The sequence below is a fragment of the Cervus elaphus genome, chromosome 18 (genome assembly GCF_910594005.1).
Source record: "Cervus elaphus chromosome 18, mCerEla1.1, whole genome shotgun sequence".
In the NCBI taxonomy this organism is placed as follows: Eukaryota; Metazoa; Chordata; class Mammalia; order Artiodactyla; family Cervidae; genus Cervus; species Cervus elaphus.
Window position 1 is genome coordinate 32737239 of NC_057832.1, and position 20290 is coordinate 32757528.

Sequence of the window (20290 nt, forward strand, 5' to 3'; positions counted from 1 at the left end):
CCGACTCTTTGCGACCCCATGAATCGCAGCACACCAGGCCTCCCTGTCCATCACCAACTCCTGGAGTTTACTCAAACTTATGCCCATAGAGTCGGTGATGCCATCCAGCTATCTCATCCTCTGTCGTCCCCTTCTCCTCCTGCCCCCAATCCCTCCCAGAATCAGGGTCTTTTCCAGTGAGTCAACTCTTCGCATGAGGTGGCCAAAGTATTGAGTTTCAGCTTCAGCATCAGTCCTTCCAAAAGGTACTAAATACTTCTGGCTAAATAACAAGCAGTGAGTAAAATTAAGTTCCTCTAGTATGCATACTCATATTAGAGTGTGTGTGTGTGTGTGTGTGTGTGTGTGCACGCACGCACGTGCATATGTGTGGGGGGGGCACTTCCTGCTAAAATGTGGATGGCAGCATCTAAGGAAACTTCTAGAAAATAACAACCTTTAATTTACAACTCAGTTAAGGACGAAGTGCATAATTTAACGTGTATGAATTTTTATGATAACTTTTGTTACAATTCATCATAATATTAGTAATAACAACAAGACTAATTATTTATAAGTGGGAAGTACTAGTCTCATTTTATAAGGTGAAGAAACAGAAGCTTAAAGAGATTGCAATGACTTTCTTAATGTCCCAGCTAAGGATGAAGTGCATAATTTAACATGCATGAATTTTTATGATAACTTTTGTTACAATTCATCATAATATTAGTAATAACAACAAGACTATTTATAAGTGGGAAGTACTAGTCTCATTTTATAAGGTGAAGAAACAGAAGCTTAAAGAGATTGCAATGACTTTCTTAATGTCCCACAGTAAATACTTGTGAGTTACTGTCCACATTTGTAGTTTTCACCAAATATTTTTATCTTCCCCAATGCTAGACAGACAGAAGGAATGAACTTCTGTACTCCCTTCAAGTTAGATGTGATCATGTGGATTGCTTGGGCCAAAGAAACATAAGCAATGACATTATCAGGAAGAAGCCTTAAGAGTCAGCCTCCAATGTACAAAGTCTATTTCTCTCTGTCACAGCATGTGCCAATTTTTAAAGCCGATGACTACTCCATCTGACTGGGACTTGATTAGGGACAATGTGAAATTAAACCATTTGCTGATTCAGATTTGGAAATGTAATAGGAGCAAGAAATAAGCTTCTGTTTTGTTAAGCCACTGAGATTTTGTTAATTTTTCCAGTCAGCCCAATTTGGTCCACTCTGACCAAAATATTTCACAGAAATCCTAACTTCAATATTAAAGTTTGTTTGACCATAAATCTTAATTTATGGCTTTGCGGCAATTTTGAAAAGTTGAAAAAAATAGATGTTAAAAGTCATTGAAAATGATGGTTTTTCAGGATACTGAAATAATGGAAACTTAGACATTCATAGTTAATACTTTCTCTTCCTACTACAAGATTTAGGTATTGAAAAATGCAAGCTACATGGACCCAGAGAAGCCACCAAGAGGAAATTCGGCCTGAAGCAGTGCAACAAATAGGAACCAAAGCCAGGGATGAGGCGAAAGAGATTATGCACCAACACACATTCCAGAAATAAAATCTGGGTCAGAGCCAGGAACTGCTGAGTTAATCAACATGAATAAGAAGAAACAGGGTCGGAAACAAGAGACATGGATTATCTAAAATAGAGTCACAGATTCCAACTGCAGACAAGTGTCAGGGCAAAGTCAAGACAGTCTGCGTGAGTGGTAGAAGTGAGCAGGCATAAATCGAAGAACAAAGTCCTCATTTTCATAGGAAATCACCTCCGTCCACACCATCAGGATTCTCAACAAAAGAGTAATTTATTGAGTACTGAGCACTTTACAGGCCTCTTCACACTGAATCATCACTGCAATCCCAGGGCATAGTGAGGAAAACAAGGTGTACATCACAGCACTTGAACTCAAACCCAGTTTAACCTAACAAGGAGTTATATGTTTTCAGCCACTATGCTAATTGACTCTGAGCCATTTATTCTTCTGTCTGGGAGAAGAGAGTAATTAACATTAAGTGGCCTGGCCTCCCAAAATAGAGCCAATGTAACAAAGAGCCCAGGACAAAAGTAAGAGAGCTCATCCCATTGAGATGAATTCGAAGGCTAGTATGGGATCTAAATTTGTTTACCAATAAACTGAATATGCACAGGGGAGGTCTAGTCTCTCCCTCCACCTCCTAAACCATCAGGTATGGATAAGCACAAAAGAGCTCTCAAAGATACAGATCATTGTGCTGGAGGGTGGGGTTTCTTGGGAGAGGAAAACTACTTAAGATTGAAAAGGACTCCGCCAATTTATTATTATTATTATTACAATTGTGTGCTGATTTTATTCTCCTCTCTTTTCCCTCCCATGTTTTTCATAAGGAAGACTAAGGGAGGTTACAGAAACGAAGACACATGGGCAGGATTATGAAAAATGACTCCACTTAAGACAGGGCATCATGGAATTCCACACAGTATCCAGTGCAATGAAGCAGAATAAGAGAACAGAGAGGTATATTTGGAGGCAAAAGCCACAGCCACAGTTAGAAGCTCTGTCCTGTATACAAAAGCCCTTTGAGAGATGGTTGTGGCTATTGGAGATAGAGGACCTGACGAATCCTGGATTCCAGATTCTCCTACTTGTGAATCATGATTAACAGCCTGTTTAATAACAAAGTGATCTTTGTAAGAAATATTAAATGAATTATTACTGTTTTGATCTTTGTCATCACTTATTGTGCCACATCAATGGGCCAAGTAATCTTCCTAAGAGATCATCTGCCTCCTCTAAGGCTTACTGTATTAAATGAATCAATACTTGTATTTAGAACAGGGGACTAAAAATCCATTATTGATGATGATGGCTACTCTCTCATTAAATCCTACCATACTGTGAGGTGGAATTCCACTTTTCCAGGTGAGAAAGCTGAGGCACAGGTAGCATATATAACCTCCCCAAGACCCCAGGGCTAATAAGTCGAAAATAGAGCAGAGGTTCAATGCCATCAAATATTAATTTGCCTGCAAAGCCTGTGTTCTTTCCACAAAGTCATACTGCACACCTGTCTCCAATGGAAGAGATTGTACACTAGGTCCAAATATCAGGCATACTGGTCCTTATTGAAAAGAACAAGTTCATCATATAATTTTGCAACTCTCTACAATGCCAGCTGCTATAAACAGTATGAAATTTATGGAAGTTCAGAAGTGTTCCCACTGTAATAACATAGTATTTCTCAAAAATAATTTACATGCTCTATAACATTCTTTATATATAGCAAATAAAAAGCTAATCCTAAGTGACAATATGTGGGCAGATAATGAATCACTTGGAAATACTGTGTAGATTTTACATAGAAAATATTTTCATCCATGAAAAGATTTGGAATTTCTTAACCCTTTGCGGTGTCTTGAAACCACAGCAGGAAGCACTGACAAACTAATAATCTGATAAACTCAATTCTCTACACAGCAGGAGTGAGAGCTCTTCATCTTACAACAACAGTTTGGATGACTTTATAAAGAGTGGGAGAGAAAATTATACTCCTCTCCCACATATCAATGGAAATGCTTCCCATGGAGTGACTCAGTCTGAAAACCTAAACCGGAGCATGCGCTCAGCATGCTGTAGGCGGCCACAGCGGGCTTCGCATTAGCTGCCTTGAGCATTTGTGGGGACAACACAGATCGGAGGCTGCCAACAGCACCAGAAGCTTCTACCTTGTGGGAAAAATTTGGTCCTGTAGCAGAAAAAAGTCATTGGTTCTTCATGCTCCAAAATGTGGCACTTTTTAACTCGATCATCAACAATATGTTCAAACAGCCAACAAAACAGTCTCTCCTTCTCTATGAAAATAATGATTGTAAACAGCTACATTACTTGCAACTCACAAGGCGCTGTTCTCATTACTTGACATATATTAACTCATTCAATTTAATACTCACGACATTTGACATATTTATTATTGTTCCCATTTTAGAAGTATGAAAATTGGGACACAAAGATGTTATATAACTTTTGAAAGTCAAAGTACTATGTACTTTGCTGTACTATGGTGGGACCAGGACTTGAATACAAACTGTTTGATGTGCTAGCTGCCGAACCAGGAACGCTATGCCAATATCATTTAATTTTTCCCCTATTAATTATGAGGAAAGCCATATATAGGTGCAGGGTATAATGCAGGTGCAGTGTATAATAAAATTTGTGTCTCCCCGAATGCATATGTTGGAATCCTATTTTGCAATATGGGGGGAGGGGGGACTTTAGGAGGTAAATGGGCTTCCCCTATGACTCAGTCATAAAGAATCTGCCTGCTCTGCAGGAGACGCAGGAAACCCCAGTTTAATCCCTTAGTCAGGAAGTTCCCCTGGAGGAGGAAATGACAATTTCTCCTGAGGTCCTGAACCTAGAACTCTGATTAGAGCCTTTATAAGCATCCCAGGAGAACTTGCTGCTCCTCTTGTTCTTTCGACCATGTGAGAATACAAGAAGCCGACAGTTTGCAGCTCAAAAGAAGACCTTTATCAGAATCCATGCAGGCAACCTGATCTCAGAATTTCAACCTCCAGAACTATGAGAAATAAATTTCTATTCTTTATAAGTTACCCAGTCTGTGGTATTTCATTTTAGCAGCCCAAACAAAGTAAGACATGATATATTATGGCAATTGTGGAGAGAACTCAAAATCAGATGACTTGAGGAAAAGATCTATATGGTATTATATGACTAACACAGTGATTTGGTTTTGTGGGGGTAAGAGTTCCATGAATTCATTCCTCTCAACCAAGAAACTGACAACCACACCTTCATTCGCCAAAAGCATATAAAACACTTGTTTGAAATGTACCACATATAACCTTAAGTGAAAGTGAAGTCGCTCAGTTGTGTCCGACTCTGCAACCCCATGGACTGTTGCCTACCAGGATCCTCAGTCCATGGGATTTTCCAGGCAAGAATACTGGAGTGGGGTGCTATTTCCTTCTCCAGGACATATAACCTTGGCATGCTACAAATATAGACTTAAGTTAATAACTTTAAAAAATTGAGTCATTTAATATATATAAACAATTTCTTATTGAAAGTCACAAAACAATTAAAATCAAGAAAGTAATTAAAATCTAATGTAGCATTTTTCCAACAGACTATGGAAGAATGTCACTTTGCCAACATTGCATTGCAACATGAAAAATCTGATCCTTAAAGGCTGCAAATAAACTGATGACATGTACTGAATAGCATGGTAAAGATATCCCTTTTATAATCTTCAGGCTAATAAGTTTGTTTCCTGTTATGTTTTGACAATGGCAATTTATTACACAAAGATACATCTGAATTGTAATGGTCTTTGCTTTTTAATTATACAGAAAACTTCAAGGATTAAATCTAGCACTTTTCATTGCTGTCAAGGTTATTTAAAACAGAGTAGAAGTTTAATGATCATGGAATCAGCACTATTTATTTCCTTTACAGTTAACTTGTCTTCTTAAAAAATCTGTTTCAATAATGTTCTTATACTTACTGTGTTACTGCTCACTATTTTATTGAATGCCCATTAGTTTTTGTCTCAATAGGTTACAACTTTTACATTTGACAATTTTTATTATACCTGTCATAGGTATTTCTGCAAATTTATTGCAAAATGAAGTATTTTAATGATGTAATTAAATGTACTCCCATATTCCTTAGCCAATAAAATAAAAGTAGTGGTCAATAATATATTTAATACTTTAGCATTAAATTCTACATATCAGTTCAAATGAAATTTGAATATTTGAGCAAAAGTTATTCTAAATAATAATTTAGCTGCTGTGGCAATAATTTATCTATTTTATATTAGTGCCTCCATAGGTATGCTTCCTGTAGGTACCTGAGCACTGGAAAATATATTTTAAAAGTCCAGCAAAGTTCAACATAACCTAAACAAAACCATTATGTTTATTTTACTTAGGGAATTATGTCACCAAACTCTCCTGTCTTTCTAATCAAATTTTTAGAGCTGAAATCTGCTTGTCTCTCTCTCAATTCTCATATTTTATTATTGCCTAAATTCTCTTCCATTAGTTTTAATGATATAATATTAAATCTATGTTTTTATTATCATCTTTCTCCATTCAAATTTTTAGTTTATTGCAGTAGCTCACTGCCATAATTTCAGTCTGTTTCAAATACTATTTTCATATTTGCAAATTCAGATTCTTGGGCTATAGTCCTGTTCATAACAACCTACCCTTAGCATCCTACAAATACTTTTCACTGTCTAACTCAAGTTGTGTATTGTATATTTTAATTCCATCTCATATATTTAATTCCATCTCATATATATTCCATCTCATATATATTCCATCTCATAATTCCATCTCATCTCAGCCTTAACTCACTCACTTCTTTAATTTGTGTTGTAGCTAAATGTGGCTCATGTCACTTTCTCAAATATATGCTAAATTTTTCTTTTAAAATATATCATTTTTCTGCATGTACATTGTCTTTTGTTTTAATTCATTTCAAATTCTTCTTTCATGAAGATTTCACTTTCTCCCTATCTCAAGTGGTACACTGTAACCCTACGGATACCTAAACTTTGCTTGTAGCCCTTAGATTATATTTTATCTAGATCTAGAGTCATTTATCCATCAGTTCCTAGCCTTCATTGAACTGTAAATTCCAAAAATGCATATCTGCATTTCCCACCATGCAAAGCAGAATACTCTCCGTAAAGATGTTCAGATATATTTACAGTAAAGAGCATATAAAAATTAGAAAACATAGGTAAATCAATTTTTAGTCAATTTCAAAACTACTGAGTATAAACATGCTGCCAAGAATTTAGCCATTCTGGACTAAACTGTCCTAACGAGAGAAGTAGACGAACCGTGCTTTCAGGGGCTCCAAACAGTTTTTGAAGCTGGGACCACATTTTGATATCAATTATTTGCCCTCCCCCTCCCAATTTGGTAGTCGCCGTTTATTTTGTTTTGTTTATTTTTAATCATTATTGATGGAGAAAACTCACAGGTTCTTAAAGGAATTTGCATCTTCCTTGCAAATACCCACAAGCACTCTCAAAACCTTACCCAGAACACTTCAGCCCTCCAGTTAGAAAGACTGGAATACCTATTTATTGGCCGCTTCAGATAAACAGATATTCTAAGACAGTTCCTGTCTTACAATATGTACCCCATAAATGTGAGTGTTATTATTCACTCACCTATCTACTTATTATTATTCAAGATCCCTCATTTGAGTTTAATCCTTTTCTCCACCTCTCCTTCAAAACATCATTCAGTTCATTCTTGTCACTTCTCTCCTACACACCCCAACTCTTGGCATAAGCATCTCCAGCCAGCTGCTCCACCTTCTGCCTCCTTCACTACTATGTGCTATTGGTTCTTTCTCACTGTCCATTTCTTGCATTTTAGTCACTCATAATCACCGTTCTTATGACATTCTCTGCTTAATTTTTCTCTACTCATCATGCTCCCAGCAACCTTTTGCTGCTTTCTTCGTTGCTTCATTTTCTCTAATACCTTGACACAGCTGTCCCCTCATATTTACAGTTGAAACTCAATTTGTGAAATATATGTATTTTCGAAAATCCATGGTAGAAACAGTAAATACAATCCTGCTGTTTATGTGTAAAGATAATCATATTTAAAAACTGCACACTATAAAGCAAATCACGATGGCTTATCTTTGTATTAACACACACACCCTAATACCTTCTCTTTCTTTTACAATCTCTTATTCTATTCTTTGTTTTTATTTTACAACCTCTTATTATACATGTGGGATTGGCCACAATGTATCTAAGACTCCCTATTCCCAGTCTTACTGAAATGTTATGCTAAAAAACATGGGAAAAAAAATCTCACTTTCCCTCTTACTTCTGCTGATCCTTCTTCTTGGTTACAGACTCACCAATCTCTATTTTCCCAAACTGCTTTATCCTTTGTATCACACCTATGACAGCTAGAGGGTTTCCAAGTTCAGTTTTGCATCTAACATCCAGTTCTTTTTCTTCTAGATTTAGTGATTTTCCTTTTCCTCACACCAAACAAGTAGCTTCAAGTCCACTTACTTGCAAACACAAAAGACATTTATTCCGATGCTGAACAGGACCCATAATATGTTTCTGTAGGTATATAATATGTCATTTAAAATAAATACCAAGTAAAATCATATCAATATGAATACTTACACTCAGCATATTTCTGAAGCTGGGAAAATTCTGAGGGGCTGAGGTGGGCCCACTTTTCCTGGTTTGTCATGGTGGTGGTCAGGAGATCTCTTACATGCCAGGTGAGGAATTCTTTATTCAGACTTTGGCAGAATTTAGGCTTCAAAGTTTCCACATGGCAAGTTTCATTATAAAATATGTCATGCTTTCAAACTATGCAATCTGTCAACATGAGACTGCTGTGGATATGAGTTTGTAGTTTCAATAAAGTATTAAATCACTGTAGAAAGAAAAACATAAAGATTGAAAGATTAGCTTTATTAAATGAAGAAAAAAACTGACAAGTTATAGAATGCTAAAGATTTTTAATTCCTAAGTAATATATTTCAAAGTTATTCTATTTTGCATAATATTTCATTGTTCACTCTTTAATGGCATTTAATATACATTTTCTAATGCCAAATCATAGACGAAATATGATTAAAAATACAAAGTGTGAAGAAAAATTTATAAGGTCTAGTTTCATACAAGTGGTTTTCTTATGTTGTTCAGCTTTATAAACTCCATATTCCAAGAGTAAAGAAAGGTGCCATTTTTATCAATCTGAACTGATCAGTTTTTTAAATATCTAAATGAATGTTATGTTTAAACCCAAATTTTTAAATGAAGCTAAGTAAGATCTAAGTTACCTAAACAAACAAACTGCTGGTCTGTCAATTTTCTAACAATGGTTTGGAATGGTCATCAACGGTAGCACAGATTTGTGTGTGTGTGTGTGTGTGTTCAGTCACTCTGTCTGATCCTTTGTGACCCCATAGACTGTACCCTGCCAGGCTCCTCTGTCCATGGGATTTTCCTGGCAAGAGTACTAGGGTAGGTTGTCATTTCCTCTTCCAGGGGATCTTCCCAACTCAGGGACAGAACCTGCATCTACTGCCCTACAAGCAGATTCTCTACCACTGACCACTGAGGAAGCCCACAGCATGTATATTTACAATTATGCACATCAGTATGGGAGTCGTATAAACTGACTGTTTTCCTAACAGTAAAAAAGAAAAATTAATTATACCATTTAAAACTCCCAATAAAACTTACCAAACTAAAGCAATTTCAAATGTCTGACTGACTTTCATAATGATAGTAGATAGAACTACTGTGAATCATGCTTAAAAATAAACCCCTAGGTTGTCATGGCCCTCCATTCACTGCAACATCTATAAAAGCAAACAAAATGAAAAACCATCTGGCTTTAACTTTTTATCAGAGACAGTAATCAATCACTCAGTGACCCACCTGACTGGCACTGTAATCATTATTGAAACTAAAATATTTAGAAACAATTACTTAGTTTATGCAGTTAAATCACTGGAAGGCTTAAGCGTATAGATGTCATTACCTAAAGGCATGGAATCTGTATTTGGCATTAGTGCCTAATCTTTTTTCAACATCTCTTTACTCTTCTCCACTATCAACCCTACAACCTTACTGTCATATTCTGTCATCTTACCCTAAAAAAAAACTACAACAACAACAAAAAAATCTCTTTGTGTTGGTCTCATATGTTTAGGGTTCCGGCAATTAGTTTTACAAGGTGACAGTCTGCTTTTAAATGGAAAAAAAAATGAAGATATCCATGCATTAACAGAGGCCAAATTGCTAGATCTTTTTTTTCTCTCCCAGAGCATGCTCTTACATCACAACCATAACATTGTGGAAGCAACACAAACTAAAAGGAATGAGACTATGTGAAAGATAATTTTGCGCTTTCCACCCAGTTTCTTTCTGCTGATTTCATCCTTCACATTGATTTCATCCTGACTCTTTGCTTCTCTCCAGTTAGATGCCATTTTGGTGGAGCTGTAAAATAAGGTGCCCTGTTGTATCCAGAAGGAGACAGATGATTCAGTAACATTTTGATCATCAGACTCCATCTCATGGGGCTTTAACTGTTGAATGGAGTTATGCAAGAACAGCATGAAAATAGCTCTGGTCTCAATGATTACAGCAATAATGAGGATATCTGTCCCTGTTTGAGCCTGACACTCTAGGTATCCTGTCACTTCTAAAGGTATCATTATTTTAATAACAAATAAGCGGGCCAGAATCAGTTTCTGTTACCTACAACCTAAAAGCCTCAACTGATGATAATGGCAGTTCATTAATTCATTCCAAAAAATGTTTATCAATCTCTTGTGTGCTTGAAAGCATTCCAGACACCAGAAATATAACAAAGAAACACACAAAAGATGAAAATGAGGCAATTTCAGCAATGTGTCAGCTTTACTAACAGCTTACAGTATGCAGGACATTCTCCTGACAGCATTTATGTGTTGGATTATTCAATCTTTACCAAAGAACTCTGTGAGGCACTAACAGTCTCCCATTTTGACAAATGAAGAAATTGACCCGCCTGTTAGGAATCTGACAGACAGGACAGAGACTGCTAGAAACCCACACAATACCCATTCTTTCTTGCTTTGTTGGTAACAAGAAACCTAATTTTATTAAATGAAAATACATCCACCTAAACAGATTCCTTGGGTTCTTTGCATGAAGAAGTGGTCAGTGAGATGTGGCAGATGTTGGGTGAGATATATAGGAAGGTTCTATTTGAGGAAAGAGCTGGAAAGTGCTCTTTTAATCTCTTCTCTCTGCCTCCAACTTCCTACCTGGAATGTTGACACATTGGCTACAATTTTAGCAGTTTTTTATTCTAGTGAGTTAACTTTTAGAATGGAAGCCATATGCTAAGAATGGAAGTCTCATAAAGTAGACCAAGGCTAGGCAAACAACTGATTACAGAAAATACTGGCTCACCAGCTTTTTATGTAAATCAAGTTTTACTGGAATGCAGACAAACCTATTAGAGAAACCAATAAGAGGCCAATTTTTTACAGAATTTCAATGCTAAATAAAGAGGCTGGGGCACTATTCTGAAGGTAACAAGGAACAAAAAGAAATACAGGAAAGGCAAGAATCCTGATTACATTGGGAAAATGTCATTTTGGAAAAATGTCAATGTCTTCATTTAGTTTCTCATTCACTCGGATTGTGATAGCTTCTTAACCCGCTGCCCTGGTCTCTCTACTTTCCTTAACATGGCCTGTCCATGGGTATTCATGAACTGACATGACCCCAGAGGTCTGTCTGATAAATTACCAACAAGCTAATTAAAATTACAATAGCAATTTATTAATTAACTACAGGTTTCCACCTGGATACCTGCTCTGAAATTTACTAAAATTCCTCAGTTAATTTGGTATAAGAAACTCAAATTTAAAATGATGCGTTTAGACTGTCATGCAGAGTGAAATAAGTCAGAAAGAGAAATACAAATATCGTGTATTAACACATATATGTGTAATCTAGAAAAATGGTACAGATGATCTATGTGCAAAGCAGAAATAGAGACAGAGATGTAGAAAATAAATGTATGGACATCAAGTGGGGAAGTGGGGTCATGGGATGAATTGGGAGATTGGGATTGACATATATATACACACTATTGATAATACGTATAAAATAAATCACCTACATATAAAATAGATCTCTAATGAGAACCTACTGTATAGCACAGGGAACTCTATTTAATGCTTGTGGTGACCTAAATAGGAAGGAACTCCAAAAATGGGGAATATATGTATATACACAGCTGATTCACTTTGCTGTAACAGCAGAAACTACTAACACAAATTCTAGAGCAACTATACACCAATAAACATTTATTTTTTAAATGTTTAAAAAGACTGATTAACTAACATTCTTCAGATCTTTACACAAATTATGTTTTCTCAGTAAAGTCTCACCTGGTCATTCAATTTACACTTGAACATTCATACACACCACCCCTCCATTACACTTTTGTTTGGAATATAACATCTTATTATCAAATGTCAAAAAGGGACATGTCCGACTCTTTTCAAACCCATGGACTGCACAGTCCATGGAATTCTCCAGGCCAGAATACTGGAGTGAGTAGCTATTCCCTTCTCGAGGGGGATCTTCCCTACCCAGAGGTCAAACCCAGGTCTCCCACACTGCAGGTGATTCTTTACCAGCTGAGCCACCAGGGAAGCCGAAGAATACTGGAGTGGGCAGCCTATCCCTTTTCCAGGGGATCTTCCCGACCCAGAAATCAAACCAGGGTCTCCTGCATTGCAGGTGGATTCTTTAGCAGTTGAGCTACAAATAAAATAACTAAAAATACTTGTTGAACTTGCCTTTCATCTGAACCACATTTATTAGATTTTGAGTCACCATCCTCTCATGTGCTCTAAGATAGAAGTTCCATGAAGGCATGGAGTTTTATCTGTTCACAGCTGGTTCACTGGGCTTAGAAGAGTGCTTGGGATATGTAAATATTTATAGAATAAATTCACTTAAATGCTTTTTTCCATAATGAAAAACAAGGATAGGGCCATTAAAAGGAGACCCTGAAGTTGATAAAGAAAAAATGGCTCATAAAGAAGGCATCAGGAACAGAAGTCACTAAAGGCTTCACTTTCCCTAAAGCCACCTCCCCTCCCTTCAACTGACTGGACACAAACAAAATAAGTTGTGCTTAGAGATACAAAGCTTTTACAATTAAAAAAAAAAAAAAGCTTTACTTCACATAGGTTCTATGTTTGGTTGTTAAATATAACTGACTTCATATGAATGAGCATTTCCAAGGGATGCATTAATTGAGCTGTCAGTTAAACAATATATAATAACAACACTTACACAGGAGCATCAGGACAATATATAAATTACATCTAGATATTTAACAAAAACACTACATAGCTTTTCTTTATTTAGCATTATCTTGTCACCTTAGGTCTGCACTTTTTGTATCAAGGACAGGATTTCTGAATTGATCTAATCCATTTGCATTTTAGCAAGAGGTATTTAAAGGGTAATGACATCCCTGAAGGACTCAAAGTAAGTTCTCTGGTTCTTTGATCTGGTTAACTCCAACACCAGTATGCTCTGAATAGAATTTCTCCTTCTGATTCTTCTCCTAATGGAAGCCTTTTGATTTTCACAATTCTGGTTATTTCCAGCTCTCACATATGCAGCCAAATAAGAAAATAAGTAAGGGTGGGGTAAAAATGAAGACAGTTTTCCTAATCAAATGTTTTAAACTAGTTGAACTAACATATCATATTTCCTAAGCAAATATTTTAAACTAGTTGAAATAATGTATCAGAAGTCTGTAAAGAAAAATGTTGCATGTGTCATATTAAATCAAGAGGCACAGCTATGCCTCAGAAGGAGATGGGAATGATGGCAACATTTCCTTATAGTCTCTGCCTCTTTATAAATGTATACAAAGAAAATCACAGTATTCAGCTGAGATTTCTTATGATGCTTTCAACAGACTTCCTGTTTTCCTGCATGGGGTTTTCTTTGGGCACATAAAATGAAAGTCAGGAAGAATCCACTCTGCTGGCTGTTGGAATGCATTCTCAACTAGTCAATGGATGTGCCACTTTGCTTAGTTGGTGGTAGGAAATACTGACAATGGAGGAGTTGGAGAAGGCTCTTTGGCCTGTTGTACCTGAATTAAAACATTTCCCCAGAATTAGGAAAGGAAATCAATCTCTTCAGGAATAAGGCACAAGCAATGTCTAGATAAGGGGCTTCCCTGGTGGCTCAGGGGTAAAGAATCCTCTGAGCCATGCGGATTCAATCCCTGTGACAGGAAGATCCCCTGGAGAAGGAAATGGCAACCCACCCCAGTATTCTTGCCTGGAAAATCCTATGGACAGAGGAACATAGCTGGCTACAGTCCATGGAGTCACAAAAAGAATCAGACACAACTTAGTGACTAAACAACAATAACAACATCTAGATAAATGGATCCGATTAGTTGGATGCATATTACTCATATTAAATGTAGATTTCTAAATAATTGTTCAAAGTCAGTGTGTAATGACTCCAATCAATGAATAATGTTAATACATGCTAAGACACACGGAAGACTCCATGTACATGAATTTTGATGACTGAAAATACTTACTGGGATTCAAGGGTCATAAATCCCCCCAAATAAGGTAACCCATGGAAAAATCATAGGATTGAAAAAGGATGAGAGCCAAAATATCAATCATACAATTTCTGAAATTAAAATAGGATGAAATTAAATGGAATACTAAAGTTATCACTTGGTTTATAATTATTTGTTCATTTATCTATGAAAAGAGGTGTACATTGAGACCCAGTAACATGATAGACACTGAGCCAAACACTCATGATGCAGTTATAAGACAGTTCCTGGATCTTGTTTGGTTGAAAGATCCACATTCAACAAACCAACTACTCAAATAAATAATTATAAGCTGCAATGTATGTGCTCAGCCACTAAATTACGTCTAACTCTTCACCACCCCATTGACTGTAGTCTGCCAGGCTCCTCTGTCCATGGGATTTCCCAGGCAAGAATACTGGACTGGGTTGCCATTTCCTCCTCTAGGGGATCTTCCCAACCCAGGGATCAAACCCACATCTCCTGCATCTCCTGCACTGGCAGAAGGATTCTTTACCACCACCCCAAACTGTGAGTAAGTTATATGAGATACAGGTAATGGAAGTCTATGAAAGAGCCCTGATTTAGATTAAGAGTTCCAAAGTGGAATACACAGAGAAGTTTTATTTAAATTAAATCATAAAAGTTGAGTAATAGTTATAAACTTGAGTGAGAAGAAAAACATTTTGAGCAGAACCTAGAAGTGAAGAAACAAACACAAAACAAAAGAATATAAATATGAGAAGACCTCCATAGAAGGCAAGTATGACTGAAGCCTGGTGAAGAAGCGGGAAAGAGGCATGTGATTAGACCGCAGAAACAGGTAAAAGCCACAACATGAACTTTCTTAGGGGCCATGTTGAGGATTTAGCTCAAGTAAATTATGAAGGCAATGGCAACCCACTCCAGTGCTCTTGCCTGGAAAATCCCATGGATGGAGGAGCCTGGTGGGCTGCAGTCCATGGGGTCACTACAAGTCAGACACAACTGAGAGACTTCACTTTCACTTTTCATTTTCATGCTTTGGAGAAGGAAATGGCAACCCACTCCAGTGTTCTTGCCTGGAGAATCCCAGGGATGGGGGAGCCTGGTGGGTTGCCGTCTATGGGGTCACACAGAGTCGGACATGACTGAAGCGACTTAGCAGCAGCAGCAGCAAATTATGAAGCCACTGACATCTTTTGAGAAGGAGACAAACATATTCCCCATATATCTTAGAAAGTTTCTTTTTCTTCAATGAATTGGAAGATAAAATGAATGGAAGTGGGAAGGCCAAAACAGAGGGCTATTCCAGTAACTGGATGAGAGCTGGTAGTGGCTTTAAGTAGGAAAGTCATAGTAGAGATGAAAGTAAAAAGACAAATTCAAGATACATTCCTGGAGTCAGATCTGATAATGAACAGGATACACTGTGTGCAGGATGAGGGAGTCAGGAATGACTCCTACAGTTTTGGCTTGAGCACAGTGCACAGAGGACTTTCCTGGTGACTCAGTGGTAAAGAACCCATCAAGCACTGCAGGAGGCAAGGGTTCAACCCCCGGGTCAGGAAGATGACGTGGAGAAGGAAATAGCAATCCATTCCAGTTATTCTTGCCAGAATATTCCAGAAATCCCTTGGACAGAGGAGCCTGGCAGGCCACAGTCCATGGGGTCTCAAAGTGTCAGACATGAGTTAGCAACTAAACAACAACAACATAAGGCTGGAGTTTAAAGTTTCTAAATACTAGAGCAGTATCAAGAGTAAGAAGAAGAGTAAAATCAGTGTATTTGTTTTGGGATGTAGCAAATTTCTGAAGAGAACTCCAGATTTAAAGGATTAGTAGATAGTGAGATAAGCCTAGAACTAATAAAAGAAATACAGAGGCATGATATTGTGAATTGTCTGATACAGACAATATGTGAAGATATGGAAATACAGTTTCCCTGATATGGCAACCATAGAGCTGTGCTACTAGGCTCTGCCTTCAAGAAAGAACTTGCATCCGGCTGCAAAGGGTACAGTTAGCTGACAGTTTTGAGTTCTTTTTTCTTCAGAATACATGTAGCTTTTGAAGCAAAGTCACATTCTTTAGAGGTAGAGGTTAATGATGAAAGGTGTTGGATGTATGAAGGTCATGCCACTTTTGTCCAATGGGGGAAGCCTTTAAAGATCCATATTTGCTCCAAAACTCCCCAATGGACTGGCTGAGACTGGCCTGTCTGCATTATAATCTGATGCTATGCATAACCAATGCTGCCTCTTCCACCTTCCTTCTTTTCTCAGGTATTTGAGCCGCATTGTTGTCTAAAGGCTCTTTCTGCCTTATCTTCCATTTCTTCTATTTTATTTTTCACAGGAATAATTTCCTGATAAGCCTTTGTTTCTGTAACTCCATCTCAGTCTTTGTGTCCTGGTGAAGGATCCCATGTGTCAGGATCCCAATAGGAAACAGAAGATACCATTAAAATGAGTAAGTCGGAGTTTAATAAAAGGATTATTTAGGAAGTGTGGACAGAGATTAGAAAGGCTATTAGAGGCTGGTGCTGTATCCTGCTCTAGCAAAAACTGGTAACTTACTGACTCTAAGCCCAAAGGGACTAGAGATGTTGCAGCTAAGAAAGCTCAGAGTATACAAGATCATCTGATAAGAGCCATAGACTTGAATGGTAGGATACTAGAATGTACCTCCCTTTCAATGATTTAGCTGGGGAGGAGATGGGCAATAACTTCCCCCACCATGTTATCTTTCAACTCTCCAGCATCTTTCCTTGCCTCACACTGACCAAACCCAATCATAAGCCATAGGGCAAAGACAGCCATTGGTGCAGTCTATATGAAATCGCCCCATGAGTCACCTACCCAAATGGGAGGAGGATAAGTAGGGAATCTGAAGGGACAGATATGAAATATCAAGCACATTAGCACAGGGTGTGGTATGAGGAAGTGGGCCCAGACAAAGCTTCAGGGCATTTTCAAATTAGCGATTACAAGTGGAAAAACACTGGGGGAAAAAAGACCACGGTGTTAAACCAACTACAGAGGGGGAAGAAAAGAATCTTTAAGGACAAGAAAGAAAGGCACTTTTCAAAAATTGCTAAGCAGTTAAATAAGAAGAGAACTGAAATATCCAATGGCAATATGCTGGTCTCTAGTGACTTCAACAAAGCAATTTCTCTGAAGCTGACTATGCCAGACTGAAATGGGTTGCATAGTAGAACTGAATTTGGGAAGACTGTGAATATCATCCACTGCTTGAGAAGTGTGATTGTGGGGATGAATGGAGAGTCCAAAGGAGCTATGGAGAGGAAAGAAGAATGTGCAACGAATGGATTTCATTTGTTTGTAGGACTCCCTGGGAAAAAACTTGTGAATTGAAGAGAATTAATAGTAAGAGTGATTCAAACTTCAGGAAAGAAAGCAACTGACTGGGGTTTCAAAGTCCTTTCATAAAGGACTTTAAAAGTCCATAATAGCAGCAGAAGATAAGTTCCATGCATTACATGAGGACCAAAATTAATCTTACCAATGTGTATAGATACAAGTGGTTTTATAGATTTGATGCTGATAAAATGGAAGATTTCTGATTGACGATTTTGGTTTTCTCAATTTTATATCTTATATCTCGATATATCTATTATTAGATGAGAGATTAGTTAGGCAATGAAAAAGGAAGAGGAAAGTAACACTGTGTAGTTGAAAACAATTATACACCAATGGCGTAAACTGAGCTCACTAAAGGTATGTAGTATAAACAATAGGCAGAGTTAAAAGTTAATGGGATATTGCTTTTCATTAATTTAAAATTATAACAGCCTGATTTTAATTGATTAATTCTTAATATATTCTTAACCTACCACTTCTGAATCTGATAGCTCTGTATCCCCATTCAAGTTTGCAGTTGTCTTCCTGAGGTAAAGCAATTCAATTAATCTATCTGAGCTTTAATTCCTTTTTCATGAAAAGTAGGTAATACCATGCACCTCCCACAGGTATTATTAATGAAATAACATGTGCTCGGTGCATAACAAATAAAAGATTCTCAATAGCGGTTCCTTTCTCCTTGCTTTTGCAAGTAAGGATCTAAGATATATCTATAGTATTTAATTTATACATATACACAGTATGCATATGTGGGAACCAGATTAGAAGTCTACAAACCTTTCAGAAGATTGTGTGGGTGGCTTAATAAAAGACTCATAATTGTGTTATTTTTGAACTCTGCCAACACTTTCAAGGGAAATCTTTGATGATGTAAAACAGGGAAATAAATCAAGCTTTGTATTAATAGTCTGCATTTTGTAGTCCTGGTTTTTAACCTGACTATTTTATTCTTCTTAAGAAAATTACCTTATGTGAATTTTCTTTTTCCTTTCACACATAGTTTCAAGGAGGACACCTCTTAGGATAGAGAATAGAAGGTAAGGGGAAACGATGATCATGCACTGGGTACAACCTTTCTCAATGTGAAATATTGAGTATAAATGCCCTTCTAAAACTCTGCTATATACCTTTCCAACAGGTGCTGTCTGTTTCCTCCTTGTGTAATCGTGAGTACATTTACAACTGTTTTTTAGCCAGTAGATTACAGTGGGAGTGATGCTCTATGATGCTCTAGAAGAAATCCTGAAGTAGTCACGTGAAGGGACCCCTTGGAGATATCATGTGTAGGTGCACCAGTCAACAGTCTAGGGAAGTCTTGGTCAACATCCAGAATCACTCTCAAGTATGTGAGTGAAGATGCCTGTGGATGATCCCACCCCAAGTTATCAAGCAGTCCCCTTCTCCAAGCTGGCAGTTTCCCCAGAAGAGGCACCAAAGAGACTGGGAAAAGAAAAAAACAAGTGAACCCATTAAGCCCATTCTAAAAGCCTGACCCACTGAGTCCATGAGTGCAATAAATGGTCGCTTTAAAGCATAGAGTATTTTGTGGTTTGTTATGGGACAGTGAAATGAACAAGCGACTTGGAGCAATATTTGACACACACACAAAGTACAAAAAATATCATTTTACTATGGTGATGTTGATTACATTTTCACAGATGTTCAAATATGCAAAATATATGTGAGTCTATGAGTGTTTAACTGTTAATTTACTATTCTTACATTACACAGTCAAGTTCGTATGGCCAAGTATTTTCTGCCTCCCTCTGAAGGAAGGAATAGAGTCTTTGGGAGTGGAATATAAATATTTAATGTGGGTTTTCTTCTAACTTTGGACTTTACAGTGATGGATTGCTCACAGACTGAGAATCTTGGAGCAAAAAATCAAAACCTAGCAGGATATATTACACAACGGCAAAGATCATGAACCCAGAAAAAGAAAAGATACATTTCATATGCCAATTATCTGTTGGTGTTATATCTTGACAGGCAACAAGGCTTGTTTGTCTCCTATAAAGATTTTCCAAGTATAAATTTAAGCCCAAATAAAGAGGAGAAAATGAAAAGGAAAAAGGATAACCCTTTCCTTCCACCTCCAGGATGGAACACTGATTAAGGAAGAATGCCATTAAATTGTTTTTTCAATCTATTTGACCTGGGACTTCTTCAACAGAAACAGTACCTAGAATGCTGATTATGGTAAACTGATAAAAATGTTTCTTTATGGTTTTCCACATCTAGCTTAAGAAAGCAGAAATTCACTAAAAATAATTCTCCAAATATTAACTCCTTTCCTGAAGAGCCTCCAATTCAGATTTTGTATTGAATTAAGAATGCATGTGCTTATAATCTTCTTCTATTAATTAAAAAAAATAATAAATTCAGTCTCAGGCACTTCCTGTAAATTGATGATTGCTGGAAGAACTAATATCTTTCAAACCTTTAATCCCTTGAAAATAATCAACTCTAAAGATGTTATTCAACTTCAAGTTACAGTACACAACTGCCTAAGGAAAATCATTATTGAAGTACACCAGGGACCTTTTTACCAAATTAAATTTGATGTTTGCTCTGAGGAACAAGTAATGCTTGCAGTAAATCCGCAGTATAAAAACACAGAGCTGTATTCACTTTACGGACACACAGGTAGATATCAGCAATAGAATATAAAACATCTTTTAAAATTACCAAGTGTTCAAGATTAGTGATTTTTTTTTTTACCATAAACTACAGAAACTTTTAGAAGTGAGCTTGGACATTTT

At 37.1% G+C, this 20290-nt stretch overlaps 1 protein-coding gene across 4 annotated transcripts in view; it reads right to left on the minus strand.

The window, feature by feature from the left end:
- The window catches only part of DGKB (diacylglycerol kinase beta), an 809350-nt gene that overhangs the window by 735212 nt on the left and 53848 nt on the right, over positions 1-20290 (minus strand). For all 4 annotated transcript variants that reach the window (XM_043872850.1, XM_043872849.1, XM_043872848.1 and 1 more), the window contains exon 2: positions 8181-8439. In XM_043872850.1, the coding sequence (XP_043728785.1) occupies positions 8181-8250 (70 nt within the window). In that variant the 5' untranslated portion in view covers positions 8251-8439. The remainder of the gene's footprint in view (positions 1-8180; positions 8440-20290) is intronic.